Source organism: Aythya ferina, assembly GCF_964211825.1.
Source record: "Aythya ferina genome assembly, chromosome: 7".
In the NCBI taxonomy this organism is placed as follows: Eukaryota; Metazoa; Chordata; class Aves; order Anseriformes; family Anatidae; genus Aythya; species Aythya ferina.
This window is the reverse complement of record NC_140302.1, coordinates 8,383,715-8,402,770: the sequence shown is the minus strand read 5'-3', so window position 1 is coordinate 8,402,770 and position 19,056 is coordinate 8,383,715. Positions and strand designations below refer to the sequence as shown.

The window sequence follows — 19,056 nt, the reverse complement described above, 5'->3', positions numbered from 1 at the left end:
TGTAAAATGCAAAGTTAAATGTCAATTTAGTTTGCATGGGAAGAAGAAGAAAAGCATGTCTGCAGGTGGCAAGGGCATCTGGTACCCAGCTCAGCTCTGCTTTCCTTCTGTGTTTCTACAAGAATCTGCCTGTTTGCATGCCAGCTGCGGCTTGCTTTTACCTCCTGCCTATAATTGCTGCCTGCTTATGAGGCAGGGTGCAAGAGACACACAGGGCAATTTGCAGTGGGCCCTGAGGACAGCTGCAGCTGGAGTGTAGTTTTTCACTTTTTGAAGGACTTCCATCCTTGCAACAGCCTTGTCAAACCAAGACCTTCCCAGCAGCTTGCTGGAAGAGTCTGAGGAAGCTGCAAGAGCTTAGCCACCACCTCCTTCAGCTTTGCATCTCCAACTGCCTCTGGTGCACCCAAACCCTGCACTTTGCAGCACAGGCTGGGGGGGACTGACCCAGCACCACACTCTGAGTTGGAACAGGGTTTGGTGTGAAGGGGGCCCTTCCTGGGGAGCAGCGGCTGGATCCTGTGGCTGGAAGCAGCACAGCCATTCCCAGCAGGCAAATCATTTATTTAGACCTGCTCAGTCACTGGTAGACAGGAAGTGCAGCACAGTGTCCTCTGCCTGTAAAGAGGCTGATCTTGACAGTCCGACACTACTTAGAGAGTAAAGAGAAACCTTTGGAGTAGTCTTAAATATTTGGTAAATAAATGCACTCTTTGCACTTGGGTTTTGTTGCTCTGGTTCTGTAACCTTTGCGTGTACGTCTACGTTTCAAGGCTGTAAATACAGCCTTTTTTTTTTTTTTTTAAAAAAAAAAAAGTACCTGGTTTGGACATGGGAAACCTCTGGAAGCTGCTGTGGGGCTGCAGTACAGTGCTGCTCCAGCATGGCTCCAGGTGTGGGTGTAGCAGCAGATAGTGCATGCCTTATGTGTGTTAAATTTGCCTTGTTTGACACACTAAGCCAGACAGGAATAAAAAAATAAAAAAGATAAGGCTTATGAAAGAAAATAAGCTATGTGGTCAGCCTTGTGGCTGCTGGTGATGGTTCAGTGAGGCGCTGACTATTCAAAGGTGGTGTGTATGGTGCCCCCACACTGCTACGGACCTGTAACCAGCCATGGGTGAACCACATGGTTGTGGTTTCCCCTCCCCCCTCAAAAAATAATTACAAGGCAAGCATTACTTACATGTATAAATATTTATTTGTACTAAAAGTGAGTGTTTCCTAGTAGAGTATGAAGTTCAGAATATATTAAATCATAAGATGCATCAGTTGAGGTACAAATTCCAGTCTCATGTCTTTAATAAATACACTATAAAAAAACTAGTCTGCATACTCTATTTTAATCAGAGGTAATCAGTACACTAAGCTATTTTAAAAGAATAATACAGCATTTGTGTTTTGCTATAACCATTTGGATTTACTGCATTTTTTTTTTGGAACTGATTATTTTAGAATGTTTTAGAAGGAGGCAACAGCACTATTTCACTACTTAAAAAATGGCAAATATTGCAATTATAAATTGGAGTATTGCTTTTGTCTTCCAGGTCCCTGCCAGAGGGCCTGAGTAGGAAAGGCACTGGTGCTAGCATGCTGAAAGGCTACTAACATGGTTGGTGCAGCATTTTTCTGAGGTATAATATGGCTTTGTGTTCTTCCCTTTGAATACTTAAAAAAAAAAAAAAAAAATCCTCTTACAAAAACATTCCCAATTGCATATGTAGTCTTAGACACTGCATCATGGCCACAGCAAAACACGTTTGAGCTGGAGGTGCCACTTGCTATACTAAGTTACAAGCAGAAGCAGGATTGTTTTTACTGAGCATAGATACATTTGTAATTAAAACAAGCACAAGGAGAGGAGAACATTATTTCCATTTCATTTGAAACACACGCTGACTGGTGCTGGGACATCTACTGAAAAGTACAAAAGTCATGAAATCTGGTGGCTGTGATAACTAACAAGTGCAGTGGCCCCTGACTTGCACCTCCACACCATTCCCCTGTGTTCCAGAGCTTTCTCAAAGATCTCTTGCGCTCCACAACATCCCCCTAGGATAGCTTCCCCTGGCTGCCAGCCCACCAGACCCTGAGCCCAGGCAGCACCCTCTGCAGCCTCGCTGGGGCTGGGCATGCTGCAGACTCATGGGACAGTGAGCTCAGAGCAGCAACAAAGACCAGTCCAGGTTTATTTGTTTTTTTCTGACTGAATGGGTCAAGCAGGAGGAAGAAAGGAAGAACAGCAAGCAAGTGACTTGTCTAGGCTATTTTAAAAGATCCAGTTAAAAAAGGCATTAAAAAAGTCCTTCTCTTAGCAAAAATTGTCTAAGGCTCAATCTGGATCCAAGCAACTGGATCCAAGCACCAAGTGCCAGCAGCAACCACTTCTCGCCCCAGCAGCTGCTCCTGCACTGGGCGAGGGGTAAAGGAAAAACACTTCATCATTCCTGCTTCATGCAGGAGCACATTTTTATCCTGGTGCCAAGGTCCTGGCTCTGCAGCAGGGACCAGAGTGCAGTGCCAGCAGCACCGAGAGACCCAGCTGGTGTCGCACTGGGCTTCCCAGAGCTGCACTGTGCTGGGAGCAAAGGGCTGGCTGCCCGCTCCTTCCAGCTCCATCATCAGGGTGCTCCTGGCAGCTTCAAGGGGAGAAGGCCCCAACTCAAAGTATTTCCGATTAGTAAAAAACTGTCTGACCCAGGCAGGAAAGTCCTATGAATCAGAATATTGAAAATATCAAGTAGCTGATCGGTATCATAGGGAATCAATCAATCATTGCTCACTCTTAATACAAGTATTTTTAGAAGTAGTGTTAATTCTTTTTTTCCAGTGACCGGTAGTACTCGGTTAGGACTTTCCAAGCTTTGGGGGCCATGAAGCCATCTGGTGGGTTTTCACCTTCGCGAGCAAGCTTTCTCATGCGTGTTCCTGAGATGAAGTCAAAATCGTCGTGCCTACAGCAAAACAGAGACAGAGGTGAGATCAGCACAACAGCTGAGTTGTCCCAGCGTAAATCTTCTGCTATGCCAAAGGCACAGTCAGAAAGTTCCCGGCACCATTTCCTCGCCAACTGCAGGCACCAGCAACTTCCCACATGGAGTTTATGATTGGCAGCAATGGTGTCCTCTAAGGGAGCTCTTCATAGAGGAGCTAGAGTCATAGGTAAAATGCTTCCCTAGCAGCTGTGTAGGCTAAAAAGAGACACTGGTGCCTGCATTACCTTTTGGGGTCATAGAAATCCATAGCCCTCTTCACTTTGTTGTAAGCAGCCACTCGGAAGGGGATGATTTCTACTGAGGTCAGGCCCGGTGCCATGCTGAGGACCTTCCCTCCTTGTGTAGGTTCGTAGAGGTCCTTCTTGGTCTCAGGGTGAGGCATGCCTGCAGGATCACGCCCTACAATGTAGAAGTTGGCCCCAGCAATCATGCGAGCCCGGCAGTGCCACTGTACCTGTGAAGGAGAGACATGAGGAGCTCTGAGCACTGAGCAGCAACTGCCCTGAACTGCGGAAAAGATCCTGGTGAGCTGGATCCCATACGTGGTAGAGAAGGAAGGATGGACACGTATCAGTAGCCTCTCTGCAGTTAATCACTGGCCATCAGGCTCATCTTCCCCTGCTTGGACCTGGTACATCACAGCTCTTCTAAGGAGAGGTGTTTCACAAGAAAAAAAACAGGGATGACAACTGATCTTGTTCCAGTGATTGAAGGAGGTGCTTTGCTGTTTGAATGTGCAAAACCCTTGAGTCAGCCCTTGAGCCCCATGTGGGCAGAGGCTGTCCATATATCCCACTGGTTCCACGAAAAGGCCTGCCTACAAGGTTTCTGCTTGCACCACTGCCTCTGCTCAGCTCGACTCCCCGCGTTTCTTTCCTGCTTGCTTTGTGGTGGGACAAAAGCAATGCTAGACTCTCCAAGGCACCGAACGCACAGCTACCTGCAACACCCACAGAGCCACTGCTGAAGTGTTCTGGCTGCAACTTGGCCCAGGAGCAGCTGATGCTGAATGGAGGCAATGCTTTGGTTCAGGTTTTGGTTGTTGGTGAAACCAATAGGTAACGGGTGTTTGGGCTGTTTGCAGGGTGGTTTGGTGTCTACTGCTTTCCTTCCACAGATTTAGGGACAGAAGAGAAACAACTGGGAAAAAACAAATGAGCACTGCTGCCCAGCACAGCTCAGCTCCGAGCTCTCAGCACAACTCGCAGAAGCGCAGCAGCCTGCACAGCCAAACACTGCTGCGAGGTGGCAGCTGCAGCAAGCAGAGAGTGAAGCAGGGAGGGAACTGACAGCAAAGCAACTGTGACTGACCTTTGCCCTGCGGCTTTCCGGATCTGCACTAGGAAGTCAGCAGCAAGTTTGCCCGCAGGCTAAACTTATACCATGGTTAGCGTGCAGCAACTATACCTCTGTGGGGCCAGCGTAGAGCATGGGAGAGGGGAAGATGGCAACGATGGTTGATTTTGGGTCCAGAACATGCTCCTCGAGCACTGCTGCATGCTGCTTCATTCGCCATTCCAGTGGGACATCATCGTCTTTGGTCCATCCACCCAGGGGGTGCAGGAGAAGCACAGGGTTTTTGTAGCCCCTCTGCAAGAGCTGGCTCCGCGTATCCTGCATGAGCAGGGCATGCCCATTGTGCACGGGGTTGCGCAGCTGAAACGCAAAGACAGCATCTGAAATGGAAAGATTCAGAGCGTCACAGGCCTGCACTGAGCTTCAGACTCTGCACTGCTTCATTTATCCACTCTGTACATTTTGACACAGCCATAAGATATGCAAGGGTCTGCTGTCCTATCTTCACGTCAAAGAGACCTTAAATACCTTAGATGAGTATTTAACACAGGTACAGTGACCCTGCCAAGTTTATTTTCATTGCACATCCTTCCTTTGGGACCAATTTCAGTTTGATCAGCTCTCCTGTCATGTTTTGAGATGCCTCTGGGGAAAAATGTAAACCTCTGCTGAGTTCCCTGGCTTTGAAAGCTATTTGTCACCTCCCCAACCTCTATGGCACCTTCATGAAGGCCAGCACTATCTCCCTCTTTAAACACCAAAAGGAAATGAGTGTGCAAGGACTGGCATCTCCACTGCTGATGGTCACTGCTGCTGATGGTCCCCTCTGCTGCTGGGATGCTGTAGCACTGCACAGCATGGCAGGTGAGGGTTGGAAGGGTTACTTCACACTTACTGTGCAAAACTTAATTAGTCCTAATGTTTTGATCTTGCAGGAACACTACAAAGGCCTTGTCTCTGGTGGCAGAGGTGAGAAGTGAGCCAGGCAGAGATGCCAGGTGTAACAGGAGATTTATGGGGTCAAATTACATAGACTGACTTACAGACTGAGCTCTTCAGATTGGGCTGCTCCCTTTGAAACCTTGTTTTGCAGAAGTGCCCCTTAGCCCATACTAGGGCTGCTTCCACAGACACCTCTGGTGCACAGAAACAGGAGTTCATGAGAACACAATTGACTGATGGGTGTAAACTACTTATGGGTATAAACAACCTCTCAGTCTGCTCCCTAAGGACTTGCCAAACAGACTGAAGGCAAGTCCTGCTTAGAAACCCTTCTCTGGAAATACTGAGACAATACAGCATCGGGTGGCCATCGAATGCCCCACAGACTGCCAAGACAGCCCCCGGGGTTGAGCACTACCTGCAAGTAACCAGAACTCTTTGTGCCTGAAGGCCAAGCACTCAGCACAGGACTTTACATGCTCTGGGTGTGGAAGAAGAGGGCCTGGCCTGCCAGGGAGGACAGAGGAGTCGTGAGCAGCACGCTCAACACTCTCCAGTCCTGTGTCTGGAAAAGCCCACTGGGGAAGCTGCCTGACACAAGTACTGCTCCTACCCTTGGAGTAACTCTGTGCAGTGTAAACCCTACACTGTTTTTGTGCTGTGGCCTGCTTTGCACTTACTGCTCTCCTCACTGTTCCATCCCAGTCTCAGAAGCATATGAAAGCAATCTGGCAGGTGCTGAAAGGCCGGGAGTGAGCAATCACAGACCACAAGCATCTCCTAGTGTCAGGAAAGATGGGGGGAGGGCACACACTTGAGAGGCTCATGAATTAGTGAGCCAGCTGGAAAGCTAGTAGGGCAAGCTCCCCGGTCCACCTGACAAGTCTGTAGTGTATCACAGGGATCTAATGATACAGCATGAATTAGCCAGTTACCCATTAACCAGTTAACCCATTAACCAATTAACCTCATGCAAAATAATGGCACTAATGATAAGATTTCTTGGTAAGAAGAGCAGAGTCATTGGTGCTAGCCCAAGACACTCAACTCACCAGCATTCATTTCTCTGAACTTCTGCTTGAGATCGAGTGGTGTCAGCCGGTACTGGTCCAGTCCGTCATTCCATTTGATTTTCTCCAGCACAAGGAGCTCTCCACCAACCAGCCAGTCTCCACTCTCCATCACCATCTGTGAATTACACACAGGTTACATCAGGACGGAAAAAAAATCTCTCATTTCCCAGCCTCCTTTGAAAAGCACTAGGTATGATTCTGCTTGTGGAGTGATCTTTCTTTCTTTTCAACCTTTCAGGTTGAAAACATTACCAAAGTGGCAATGTGATCTGAATGTCATGAGCAGTGCAGTGACATAAACCAAGGCATCAGCTGCAAAGACCATACCACTGCACCCAGCTAGGTGCCAGACTTCTCTCTGCAGCCTGGAGGTCAAGAAGTTAGGGCACTAGACCTTCCTCCATCTGAGCTTTTGCTCTTGCAAAGTCTTTCCACAGAACAAACAGTGCTCTGGTGGTGGCAACACCACTGTGTTGCCCACCTTTTGTTCCCTCCTATGCTGGAAATGTTATTATCCTCCTGGGGCGCTGCCTGGGGAGTATGCAGCCCCACGATTTGTTGAATCCTCCTCTGGCTGTAATAATGAGGCTTCCAACCCCATTCAAAACAACCTAGTGCCATTAGCCTGCATTGACCAGCTCAGGATCTCAAGTCTTTATATGAAATCCCTACATTGGCATTACTGTACTGTCACAGCTGTTTTCTTCGCTGTCAATGGTATCATTAAACTTTCATAACTAAGATTGCTCTGTCAAGAGAGCAACTGCTACTAAATAATTGAGAGAAGTATTTTAAGGTAAGGGAAAAGAGTTAGTATGGCTTTGGCCTTTTTAGTTCAAGCTGCTTGGCATAGCTTGCAGCTCTCCCTTACTAAGAGATGATATTCTTTGTATGGCCAGCAAAGAGAAGGAAAAAGATAAGGCGTAAAAATACAACCCCTTTGTTGGCTGCCTGCATGAAAGCTACATTGAGGAGTAAAGCATAGCTAAAAAGGAGCATGAGCCAGGGATTTGCAGCGTCAATGTTTGGCAGAATCACTGACATCATCATGCCCTCAAGAGCAGGAAAACCTTTGGATCTAAGTTGCTGAGCATGTTAAAAACATTTGGATGTTGGTACACTCATGAAAATAAATGAATGAGAGGAGCAGTATGCTTGTTTTCCCTTTCTACCATTTGTTATCTGACCGATGCTCTTGCTAAGCAGCAAGTGCAGGGTTAACAGTTGCTTGTAAGCCTGAAAATTCAGCCCTCCTGCATGCTTGAGAAGTGATGGTTCTCAATGAGGAGTGGGGCTTGGAGAGCTGACAGGACACCCAACACCATGGAAACCTCAGAGGAGTTTGGTTCTCCAGCCCCCTGTGGCACATTGCTAATCCTGGCCACGTTTTTGACAATAGAAGGGACAGGGACAAACCTACTTTGACGTGTGGGTGCTTGGCACAGGTGGTGCCCCAGATGCGGGCACAGCGCTCCTCCTTCCTGTGCTCAAAGTACTCAGGGTTCTTCAGGATCGCCACCTTGCGCCCCTCGTAGCTGAGCGCCAGTGCTCCGCAGCCCTCCAGCCGCTGCTTGTCCTCCGTGGAAACTGGCAGCACAATGGGGATGGTCAGGTTGATAACGCCGTCTGGCAAGAGAAGGGTGGATGTTAGCATCCTCTGAAGACCTAGAGCACCAGCACTGCTCAAAGTGTCCCCACACTACTTCAGATGGACTATGGGAGGGTGATGGGAGAGGCTGGAGGGGGCACTGAGTAAACAGAGGTTTTCAGAGGCTGAAAACAGGAGGCCAGGTTTTCCATGATTAGGTCACCATCATGTGAATTTATTCACTATCCAATTTTTGTTTTGTGCTGCTAATAAATACCAATGTTAGTGGACTAAAAAAGCTCCTTATCTTAGTGCTAGCGATGTCTCAAAGACACCTGGAATACTTATTTATTTTCTGGACTCTTTCCCAGGAAGATATTTCTTTTTCAGTTGGCTTGTTTTGAAGTCTCTTTGAAAAATTTAAACATACATGATACATACAGTCTGGCTATAACCCGTCTCCTCTTCCAGGACAAAATCTCCATTAAGGCCACTCCAGCGTGGTTTTGCCTGGTGGCATCTCTCACAACCATGAAAAATCACTGCACTGCCCTATTTGCACGTCTCTTGAATCAACTCTTCCAACAGGGAAAACATCATGTTTTCTTTTTTTTTTTTTTTTTTTCCTTGTTGTCTCTGTACTGTTACCCCTCTTAGTTTATCTTTGCAGTCCATTTTTGATCTATTCTTTGTATATACAGTGAATCTATGTTTGCATGTGTGGTTTCTAATCTCTGTGTTATCTCTAAATGCCTTGAAGTTGATTTTATCCCCCCCCTCTTCTCACTTCCCCACTAAGGTCTTCCCACTCAGATATTAGTACATAAGAAGCAGTCTGTCCCATGGACTGCCATTCATAAACAAGAGCAAACAAATCACTGATTCACTTTGTTCTGATCTGACTAAAATCATTTTGGACCCTTGAGAGTCTTAATTTGAGGATTTTGCCTATGATGTAGATTTTGTTTAATCTTTATTAAAATTTTCCATTTAATTCATGACTTGGTATCATCTGCCAGACAGAAATTTTCAAGCAACTGCATGAACAATCAGATACCTGTAACCAGTCATATGTGAATCAATCAGTATCAACTTTATATATTTAAGAAATATTAACCAGTGATCAGTCAATAAAGTCAATGTGGAAAGTCAGCATGGCATTTTCAAACGCAAGACACTAATAAAAAATCACTCCAGTGAAAATTACTAGGATTTTTGTGCAGAGTGGTCAATAGGACATGGGGTATACATGCCATTTTGTAAACAGCGGAATCATAAATGGGATGTGGGTGTGTTAGTGTTAATAATTTAAATAGCAAAAAAATCAGAGCAAAAAATCTAATTGTAGTGATTTCCATATAACCTGAGGACAGTTAAATACATACCAGCTACAGAGTGATTCTTTCCTGGGAGAATACAAACACAATTAAGATAATTAACACTCACAGGCACCAGTTATGGTTTCCAGAATCAAAGCAGCTTGGTTGAAACCTCCAGCAAACACTGTGTGTCAGCGGGCAGGGCAGGTCGCTCCCTCACAAACATGGTCTTTGCCAGCCAGCCCAACAGTGGTCATCCAGCCGCACACACTCAAAGGGATGCGCAGCATCGGTGCTGTCTCTCAATCTATTTTTAACAGTGCTCTTGTTCTATCAGTATGCCAATGTGGGATTTACTCCTCAGTGCGTGAAAAATGCCTGGTTGTCAACCACAAGAGAGGAGGACAGACTCATGCTGATGCTGGGCCACTGAACCAGATCACAGATGTCCCGCGCACAGCTTGCTCCTGCTGGGCTGCCTAAAACATCACCTACACCCCCTGGGTAAGAAAAACCGGGCCACAAACTTTAGAAAGACCATCATGGAAGCTCTTGGGCAAGGCACGCCCAATCCCACCACCCACAGCCTCTGAGTAGCAGAGTTCTGGGGCAACACATTCATTTTGGGGCACCTCTGGGACCTTGTCAGGTGTGCAAGGGGCAGCTTGAAGACCACAGCTCCAGGTCTGACAATAAGGAAATGTACTTTTGAATGCTGTTTACACAGCGTTTAGGCTACTGCATGCCTGAAAGTTGAAGAACACTACAGACACCCACATGCAGACCCTGCTCCAGTCCAACATGGCAGTCCTGAACTGTTTGCATTTGGGGTGCAGTGCCTGAATCCCAGTGCCAGCAGTAAATTACTGCCCTGCATGACCAAGGCAGGACCAGGGTCCTCTAGAAGTAGAACAAGACTCCCTACAATGAGTCCTTCACCAAGATCCCAAGCCCTGAGGCCAGAGAGCCATACTGGATCTACAGAACCCAACGCATGCACCCATTCACTGTGTGCATGGCAATGGCATCTCCATCTGAGACATGGGATGCACATATCAACTACCCCAAACTCTGTAATAGTCACTGCCTGAGCATTATTTGCCTCTTCCAGGGATGAAAAAACTCTTATTAAGCTGCTAATCAGTAGCTAAATCTGATTTATTTCAAGCTACAGTAATGGGGAAGGGGGAAAACAGGAAAAATGAAAGAGAAATCAGCCCCTGGCCCTGTTTCCAAGGATCAGCTACCCTCTCCTCTCATCTGAAATTCAGCCTGGCAGTCTTCCCTGGCAGAACCATGCAGGGTTAAGAGGTTTTATGTATATATATATATATAATGGCAGCCAAGACCTTTGAACAGCATGATGTCGGATTTCTAGCATGTGACACGGGGCCCTGGCTACAGCACTGTGAACTTTGTCACCTTTTGTACTCTTTGGCGCATTTCAGAGCACAGCTTCCCAGCTCCCGCACTCCTTTATGAGGGCTTGCATGTAGCACTTCAGAGGAAAGGGGGCTTAAAACACAGCTGAGCATCAAGCTGTTCCACATGAGTGCCTGCTAAAGCACCACAGTGTGAGTGTCAGGTCTCCCAAAGCGTAGGATTCGTACCGTTCAGCAGGGTGCCGAAATGGATCACTTGCAGGTACTCTGCCTCGCGCATGAAGCCCTTCAGTGGCGTGGCCCAGCCTTCACTCAGCACTTGCACCCACTGCAGATCCAGCTGCAAAACAAACCCAGAGGGCACTCCTGTCACCAGCTCTCACTGCTCTTCCTTTCCTTCTGCTGCAAGAGCAGTCTCACCATTTAGTGTAAAATGGAGAACATTCATAAAGGGGAAAAAAGTGGTGTTGGGGGTCAGTGTGATGATTGTTTTGTTTTGTTTTTTAAAGCTATATCTGTATTCTTCCATAGCACAACCATGTGTGGGGCTGTCCTAATACAACCAATGAATTTGATGGCCCTGGCATGCTACAGGATAGAGCAGAGAGACACAACAGGATGAAGTGTCTGAGGATGAGAACTACACTTCATTTCGTCATAACACATAGCCATGAAAGGACACAGCAATCAAAGGAATCACAAAATCAACACAAAAGTGATTAGAGGACTGGAACTCATCTCCTGTGAAGACAGGCTGAGGGAGCTGGTGTTGTTCAGCCTGGAGAAGATAAGGCTCCGGGGTGACCATACAGCGGCCTTCTAGTACCTAGAGGAGGCTACAGGAAAGCAGGGAAGGACTCTTTGTCACGGGATGTGGTGATGGGACAAGAGGGAATGGCTTTAAGCTAAAAGAGGGTAGGTTTAAATTACATATAAGGAAGAAATTCTTCATTATGTAGGTGGTGAGGCACTGGCACAGGCTGCCCAGAGAAGCTGTGGCTGCCCCATCCCTGGAGGTGTTCAAGACCAGGTTGGATGGGGCTTTGAGCAACCTGGTCTGGTGGGATGTGTCCCTGTGCATGACAGGGTGTTGGAACTGGATGGGCTTTAACGTCCCTTCCAACCCAAACCAGCCTGCAATTCTATGAACAGAGCACCATTTAGCCACATCCCTGTCTATGCTTCTGCCCTTCAAAAAACAAACCAATGACTGAGTCAGTGCAGCATTCAAATGAGATTTTACCTTCGTGATCTCTATGGATGGTAGCATGTCTGCTTCAGCTCGGACACTATCAAGTTTATTTTCAGGTACAAACAGCTCAAGAACATCCTTAATCGATGCGCGAGGCACAATGTTCTGAAAGAGAGAGAGACAGCACTCCTAACACTGCTTTTCAAATGCACACCAGTAAGCCAGTACGTGAAGTCAGATTTATGAGCTGCCGGTGGTAGTGGTAAAAAAAAATGACCTACTTGTGTCTGCAGGAGCTCCACAACCTGCTGAATGCATTCAGACACTGATGCAACGTTTGTTTTCAACACTAGTTCAGGAGATTCAGGCTTCTCATAGTCTGAGTCAATCCCTGTGAATCCTATGGACAATTAAACCCAAACCGAATTTATTTAATGTAATACTCCATGCTCTAGAGTTAACACCACTATACAAACAACTAGCAAGCATTCAAGCTGTACTGAGTACTAGAAGTGATGCTTGTTGTAGTAAGATTAGGAAAATACGATACCCTTGTGTACTACAAAGAGCCTTTACTAACCCACCTCCAGAGATCTTCTACATGCAAAGCTGCAAAGATAAGCTATCTGACACTTTGTTAAGCAAAAGGCAAATTAAGAGCTCATTCTTGCATACCTTTGATCTCTCCAGCTCTTGCCTTTTTGTACAGTCCCTTTACATCTCTGCTTTCACAAATAGTAAGAGGAGCATCTACAAAGATTTCGAAGAAAGGAAGCCCAGCTGCCTCATGAATTTTCCGTGCATTTTGACGATCCTGTTTCAAGAAAGTTGGGAAACCGTATGTGTCTGCATTGCAACAAATACCTTCCTACTAAATGACATTCCCTGGAATTTTACACAGGTAAATTCATCTTTGGTACGGATTTATTAAATTTAAACCAATTCTAATTAAAGGTTTATATCTCTTTTCCCCCTTTTTCTTTAAAGATACGTTAGAAGACCTCTTCATTAAGTGGGATAGCAGAACCTGATGATGTGAATCAGTCCTGTGTTTTAAAAAAAAAAAAAGGCAACTATTCAACAATTTAAATTAGCTTGATACTGGCAGATATTTGGCATTCTCAGGAAGGATAAAAACACAATCAAGCTTCTTCAAATAAAGTACTGATACCACTAAGACAGGCTATTTTTTATGCCTCTTTTCTGCCTCCTAACAAGTTAAGAGTAGGAGCTTTTATAATAAGATTTCAAACATCACTTAACTTTTAACCAATTCTGAAAGCAAAAATGGTATGTCCAGCAGCACTCCAGAAACTTCTACTGATCATTTATAGCTCTGTATGCTGGTGGCATTGCACAAAAGACTGGACAAGAAGCTAAAGGAACATCTGATGGCATATACATAAACGTCTCTTTCCTAGGAACATTCATGAGATCAAGGCCATCCAGAAGAGAGCAGCATATGATGCAGAGAGTTTACCTTTGAAAAAGGAGAAATGAAACTCGTTATGCAGACGAGCCCAGCATCAGCAAACAACCTGGCCACCTCTGCAATGCGGCGGATGTTCTCCTCACGGTCTCCGGCTGAGAAACCCAGGTTTTTATTCAAGCCATGCCGAACATTATCACCATCCAGGGAATAGCAGGGGATGCCATGAGAGACCAAGTACTCTTCCAGAGCAAAGCCGATGGTTGTCTTACCAGCTCCAGAAAGGCCTGTTGGAGACAGAAAAGTGAGGTTCAAGTTTGAGTTCATAAGAATGAAAATGACTCCACAACCTAATTCTTCCTGAGATGCTGGCAACATCCTCCTGTCTGGACCTGCTTTAGCAAAAATGAGGTAGGGAGGTTGGAGTAACTTTTTCAGTGTATTGTTACTGCCACAGCACCCTGGTCAAACCTTCTTACTCCAGGGGTGGTATTAATGCTATGCAAAATGCTGTTAGACCCTCCCATCTGGACGGGTTCAGCCCAGCTGTGTTGCAGAAGTACATCCTGCTGGGCCATGGTGGAACAAGCAGGTGTCAGGAAGTGGAGGAAGCTTTAAAGGATGCTGTTGCCTCTATGTCTTTCAATATCTTCCTCCTCCTCTTCCCCCTCTGGACAGCCAACCGCTCTCCTGGAGTGGTCCAAGGAGAGATTCTTGCCGCAAGTGCATGCAGTGGGATGGGCTCCAACAGCAGCAACAGCCCCTGCGCATCCACAGACACCTCCACTTACACAAGAACAGAAGCCACAGATCTGTAACAGCAGAACAGGATGGCTCTGCGTCTCCTGGAGTCAGGTCAGCAACCAGAAAGTCACCAATCCTAAGTGAGGTGGCTGCTTCCCACCCCATCTCAATACACTCACACAGCAAGCACTTGCTACTGCCTGTGTAGCAGAGCGGCAAGAGGACCTGGGGCACCAAAACCGCTCCTTTCACTTGGGTGGAGATGCACGTGTTGAAAGCTCCTTGAGATGGAAGAGGATCTCAGCTTAGGAAAGAGAACACCTCCAAACACAATGCCTGCCTCAGGAAACCCTTCACCTTGGAAAATATCCTGAGAAGACAGCATCACCTGCCTGCCTGTTTATTTATATACCCCAAATGAGATCCAGGAGAGGTGGACTTTCAGTATGATGCAGAATGGTCATGCTTGTGCTAGAGAGGAATAGTGGCTGGGTGTGCTGCTGCCTGTGCCTTTGGTTTGTGTAGTACAACAGCCTGAGGGCCTTCCTCAGCAATGCAGGACACTCAGGTGTCCTTCTGTTTCATCTTCATAGTCCATGTAACATCCTTTCATATGGTCTCTTAAAAGTCAGTTGTTGGGAAGTTAGGAGGCCACTGCATATGTCATAGTCATAGAATGGCTCAGGTTGGAAGGGACCTCAAAGACTATCTGGTTCCAACCCCCTGCCATAGGCAGGGACGCCACCCACTAGATCAGGTTGCTCAGGGCCTCATCTAACCTGGCCTAAAAATCCTCCAGGGATGGGGCATCCACAACCTCTCCGGGCAACCTGTGGCAGTGCCTCACCACCCTCTGAGGGAAGAATTTCCTCCCAACCTCTAATCTAAATCTCCCCTCTTTTAGTTTAAAACCATTCCCCCTTGTCCTGTCATTATCTGCCCAAGCAACAAGTTGCTCTCCACCTTTTTTATAAGCCTCCTTTAAGTATTGAAAAGCTGCAATGAGGTCACCCCGAAGCCTTCTGATCTTTTGCCTGAACAGCCCCAGCTCTCTCAGCCTTTCTTCGTAGGAGAGCTGTTCCAGCCCTCTGATCATCTTCATGGCCCTCCTCTGGACCCACCTCCTTCTTGTGCTGGGGGCCCCAAATGTGGATGCAGGACTCCAGGTGGGGCATCATGAGGGCAGAGCAGAGGGGGACAATCACCTCCCTTATCTACTGGCCACTCCTCTGGTGTATGCTGGGATACAGCCCAGGATGCAGTTGGCCTTTGGGCCGCAAGCATGCACTGCTGGCTCATGTCAAGCTTTTTGTCCTCTAAAATTCCCAACTCTTCCTCTACAGGGCTGCTCTCAATTAGTTCTTCTCCCGGTCTGTCCTCCTGTCCAGGATTGCCCCGACCCAGGTGCAGCACCTTGCACTTGGACTTGTTGAACCTCATTCAGTTCACATGGGCCCACTTCTCAAGCTTGTTCAGGTCCCTTTGAATGGCATCCCTTCCTTCTTTTGTATCAACTGCACCACTCAGCTGGGTGTCATCTGCAAACTTGCTGAGGGTGCACTTGATTCCATCATCTATATCATTGATACAAATGTTAAACAGCACAGGACAGACCCCTGGGAGTCACCACTTGTCACAGGCCTCCACCTGGACACAGAGCCATTGACTACCACTCTCTGGGTGTGACCTTCAAGCCAACTCCTTATCCACTGAATGGTCCACCCATCATATCCATCTCTCTCCAATTTGGAGATCACGATGTCATGTGGGACCATGTCAAAAGCCTTACAGAAGGCCAGGTAGATGACATCAGTCGGTCTTCCCTTGTCAACTGATGCAGTCACTCCTGATGCAGGCACAATTTGCCCTTGGTGAAGTCATGCTGGCTGTCTTGGATCACCTCTTTGTCTTACATGTGCCTTGACATTGCTTCCAGGCAGATCTTTTCCATGATCTTCCCAGGCACAGAGGTGAGGATCACCAGTCTGTAGTTCCCTGGGTCTTCCTTTCTACCCTTTTTTAAAATGGGAGTGATGTTTCTCTTTTTTCAGTTACCAGGGATTTCACCTGACTACCAGGATTTTCAAGCATGATGGAGAGAGGCTTGGCAGCTCCATCGGGCAATTCCTTCATGGCCTTGGGATGCATGGCATAAGGCCCCATAGACTGTTTGTACTTGTTTAGTTTCATCAGGTGGTCTTGAACTTGCTCTTCACTTACAGTGGGGTGGACTTTGCTCCCCCAGCTCCCATCTACAGGTTCAGGGAAATGAGAGACTTGGGAAGCCTGACTGACAGTGAAGACTGAGGTGAAGAAATTGCTGAGTACCTCAGCCTTCTCAGTGTCTGTCACTACCAATCCTCACGCTCCTTGGCCTTTCTCTTTTGAGCAATGTACCTACAGAATCCCTTCCTGTTAGTCTTTGCATCCCTTGCCAAGCTCAGTTCCATCTGTGCCTTGGCTTTCCTGATACCATCCCTGCACATCTGGGAGGCACCCCTGTACTATTCCCAGGCCACGTGTCCCTGCTTCCACTGCCTGTGTGTTTCCTTCTTCAGCTTCAATTTGACCAGCAGGTCCTTGCTCAGCCATCCTGGTTGTCTGCCCTCCCTGCCTGCTTTCTTACCTAGGAAGATGGCGAGTTCTTATGCTCAAAGAGTCTCCAGCTCTGTTCAGCTCCTTTGTCCCTGAGGACAGTGTTCCAGGGGATCTCATACCCCAGGTCTTTAAATAGCTTGAAGTTTGCTCTTTGGAAGTTCAGGGTCCTGACTTTGCTCTTCGTCAGGCCCATATTCCCCAAGATCACAAAAGAGTAGTCATCAGCCAAAGAAGTTCAAAGCTTTTGTATGCAGGAGCTTGGAGTGACACTTGAAAGAAGGAAATTGCCTTGGATAATTATTTTTGGCTTCAGAAATGTTAAAACAGATGAGATGCTGGCCTTCTTGAGATTAAAGAGGAAAACAAAATAGAGATGTGTTTTAATCCAACATCTAACACATAAATTGATAATGAAGGCAAATCAGAATGGCTTTACAAACCCTTCCACTCATGTCTTGCATCATTGTCTGGCAGCCAAAGAAAATGTAAGTATTTAACAAGCAAAGAAAAAAATGGAAAGTAGCAAAAAAAATTGTCATGTAATTATCAGCAGAGCACAATAAATGCTGTTGCCATTTTTAGCAGTCCCTAGTCCTCAAATACTGAGTTGGTTTTTCAAAGCAGAAGAGAAAGGCAACACACCAGAAGGTACACAGAATGAGAAATAACATGAAAACTGCGATGGCAGCACAAGAAAGTACTTTCAGCACAACTCACTGTCTGGGTGTATTTCCTTTCCAGACAAGGAGACCACCTTGTTTTGCTGCTCACAAGGTCATTTTAAGCACAGTAAACCTGAGTGCCCCCACAAACTTCCCATTGACCCAGAATGGAAATCTGTGTGTGCCGTTCCGGACGATCCTGGGTGTGTTTCACTGCCAGGGGCTGCCTGGGTTTGAGCCAAGACTTCTTCAGCCACACGCTTTGGGACAACAAGTGTGACTCATAGGGCTTTTTATGTGTTCAATCAAGGGAGCTGGGAAATGGAGGCCCCAGTAACAGCTGTGAAATTTATAACAACGTTAGTTAGGGGCAGCAGCTGCCAGGGAGAACATCTTGCATTACAAACACCACACGGCAGTGTTTCCTTGCTTCCTACTCAAAATTGTTTTGCAACTCCCAGCTCACAAGGAACACTGGTGTTTCCCACAGATCCCAAAACCCCACCTCCAAGCTGTCCTCCTTATCCCCTTCATTCATGCAAGCAGCTGTCACATGAAGTGAGACATTCGCGCCCAGATGAAAATACCTGTTAGCCAAACCGTGCAGCCTCGGAATCCACCCCTGGTACCGACAACTTGTCCTCTCTTACTCCTGCTGACATGGTGCGCTTGGTAAACCACATTGGTTGATCCCTAATGGAAACAGAGCAGAACAGAGCTTTCGTTACCGTGCTGCACTCCGTATGTGAGAAAATTTCAGCCAGGACCCAAAAGAGATGCAAGTTCATTCAAAAATCTACACAAGCCATCGCGGCGAACACTGGCAATTTCATTGTACGGGAAAACACTACAACCAAAATAGGAAAACAGGAAGAAAACAAGGGAAACCAGTGAGCTTTTAAGCCACTGGCGTAAGTTATGTCTGTCCAAGTCCAGGTGTGGGCTGTGGCCAGGATGAGTGACATGGCAGGGCTGAACTGGGCGAGCCTGTCCCCTCCAGCAGGGCTTTGCTCCTCCTCACCGCTGCCACGGTGCGGTCGGGTCTCACAAAACCAAGCGCACTGCCTGCAGAGCCTCAGGCAGCCGTGATAATTGTGAGGGTTACGTTTCCATCTGCGCCAGCAAAAGGGAAAGTCCCAGCAGAAGCTGGCATGGAAACATTCTCTCCTCAGCCGCAATCTGCATCTGAACTGCAGGTTCATCCCTTCCATACTGTCAGTGCAGCAAGGGACCCAGGCTTTCTCATAACGTACATCATCCCATGGAAATATTTCTATGTCTGAAGTCACAGCAGGGAAGCCATCACATCTTATATGCCTGAGATTTTTTTCAACAAGCAAAAAGGAATGGAGGAATGAGAGAGAAAAACTTCTACAATTGTCTGCAAAAGAGCCTTTTGTTTTCCTGTGTTTTCTGGGCCATTAATTAATATGATGCAGCAAAGGTGTGAGCGTTCATTGGAGGCTTGGTATTTTGTATGCACCAGAGGGCTGTGCCTGCACAGAAATCTGGGTGACAATTACTCTGTAACAAAAGAGAAAGAGCACCCTCCTTGCGTCTTCTCTCTTCAGTATTATCCCTTTCAGAGAGGCCAGCATCCTAGCAGAGGTCAAGCTCCCACCACAGAGATGTATCATATATACTCAGAATGTCATGCTCAATTTCAATTCCAGTTTAGCTAAAAACTCCAAAAATAGCCTCTTTTTATGCCTGCAAACAAGAGGTGAAATTTTCCAGTTGCAATCGCTTGTGGGCATGCTGAACAGATACCCAGGTCCAAAACAGCTTAATATAACAGGTCCCCTTTTCATTGCTGCCCTCAGCAGAGTAGGTCC

General features: G+C 46.8%; 1 protein-coding gene across 2 annotated transcripts in view; it reads right to left on the bottom strand.

Moving 5' to 3' along the window:
- Positions 1-1,178: 1,178 nt before the first annotated feature.
- PAPSS2 (3'-phosphoadenosine 5'-phosphosulfate synthase 2) overlaps positions 1,179-19,056 on the bottom strand; it is a 30,488-nt gene continuing 12,610 nt past the window's right edge. The window contains exons 2-13 of one of the 2 annotated variants that reach the window (XM_084525165.1): positions 17,809-17,914; positions 13,269-13,504; positions 12,464-12,602; positions 12,070-12,188; positions 11,840-11,953; positions 10,825-10,936; positions 9,281-9,301; positions 7,728-7,933; positions 6,287-6,422; positions 4,404-4,672; positions 3,221-3,450; positions 1,179-2,954 (exon numbers count right to left, since the gene is read on the bottom strand). In XM_084525165.1, the coding sequence (XP_084381291.1) occupies positions 2,813-2,954; positions 3,221-3,450; positions 4,404-4,672; positions 6,287-6,422; positions 7,728-7,933; positions 9,281-9,301; positions 10,825-10,936; positions 11,840-11,953; positions 12,070-12,188; positions 12,464-12,602; positions 13,269-13,504; positions 17,809-17,914 (1,830 nt within the window). In that variant the 3' untranslated portion in view covers positions 1,179-2,812. The remainder of the gene's footprint in view (positions 2,955-3,220; positions 3,451-4,403; positions 4,673-6,286; positions 6,423-7,727; positions 7,934-9,280; positions 9,302-10,824; positions 10,937-11,839; positions 11,954-12,069; positions 12,189-12,463; positions 12,603-13,268; positions 13,505-17,808; positions 17,915-19,056) is intronic. The other variant, XM_084525166.1, reaches the window with a different exon arrangement.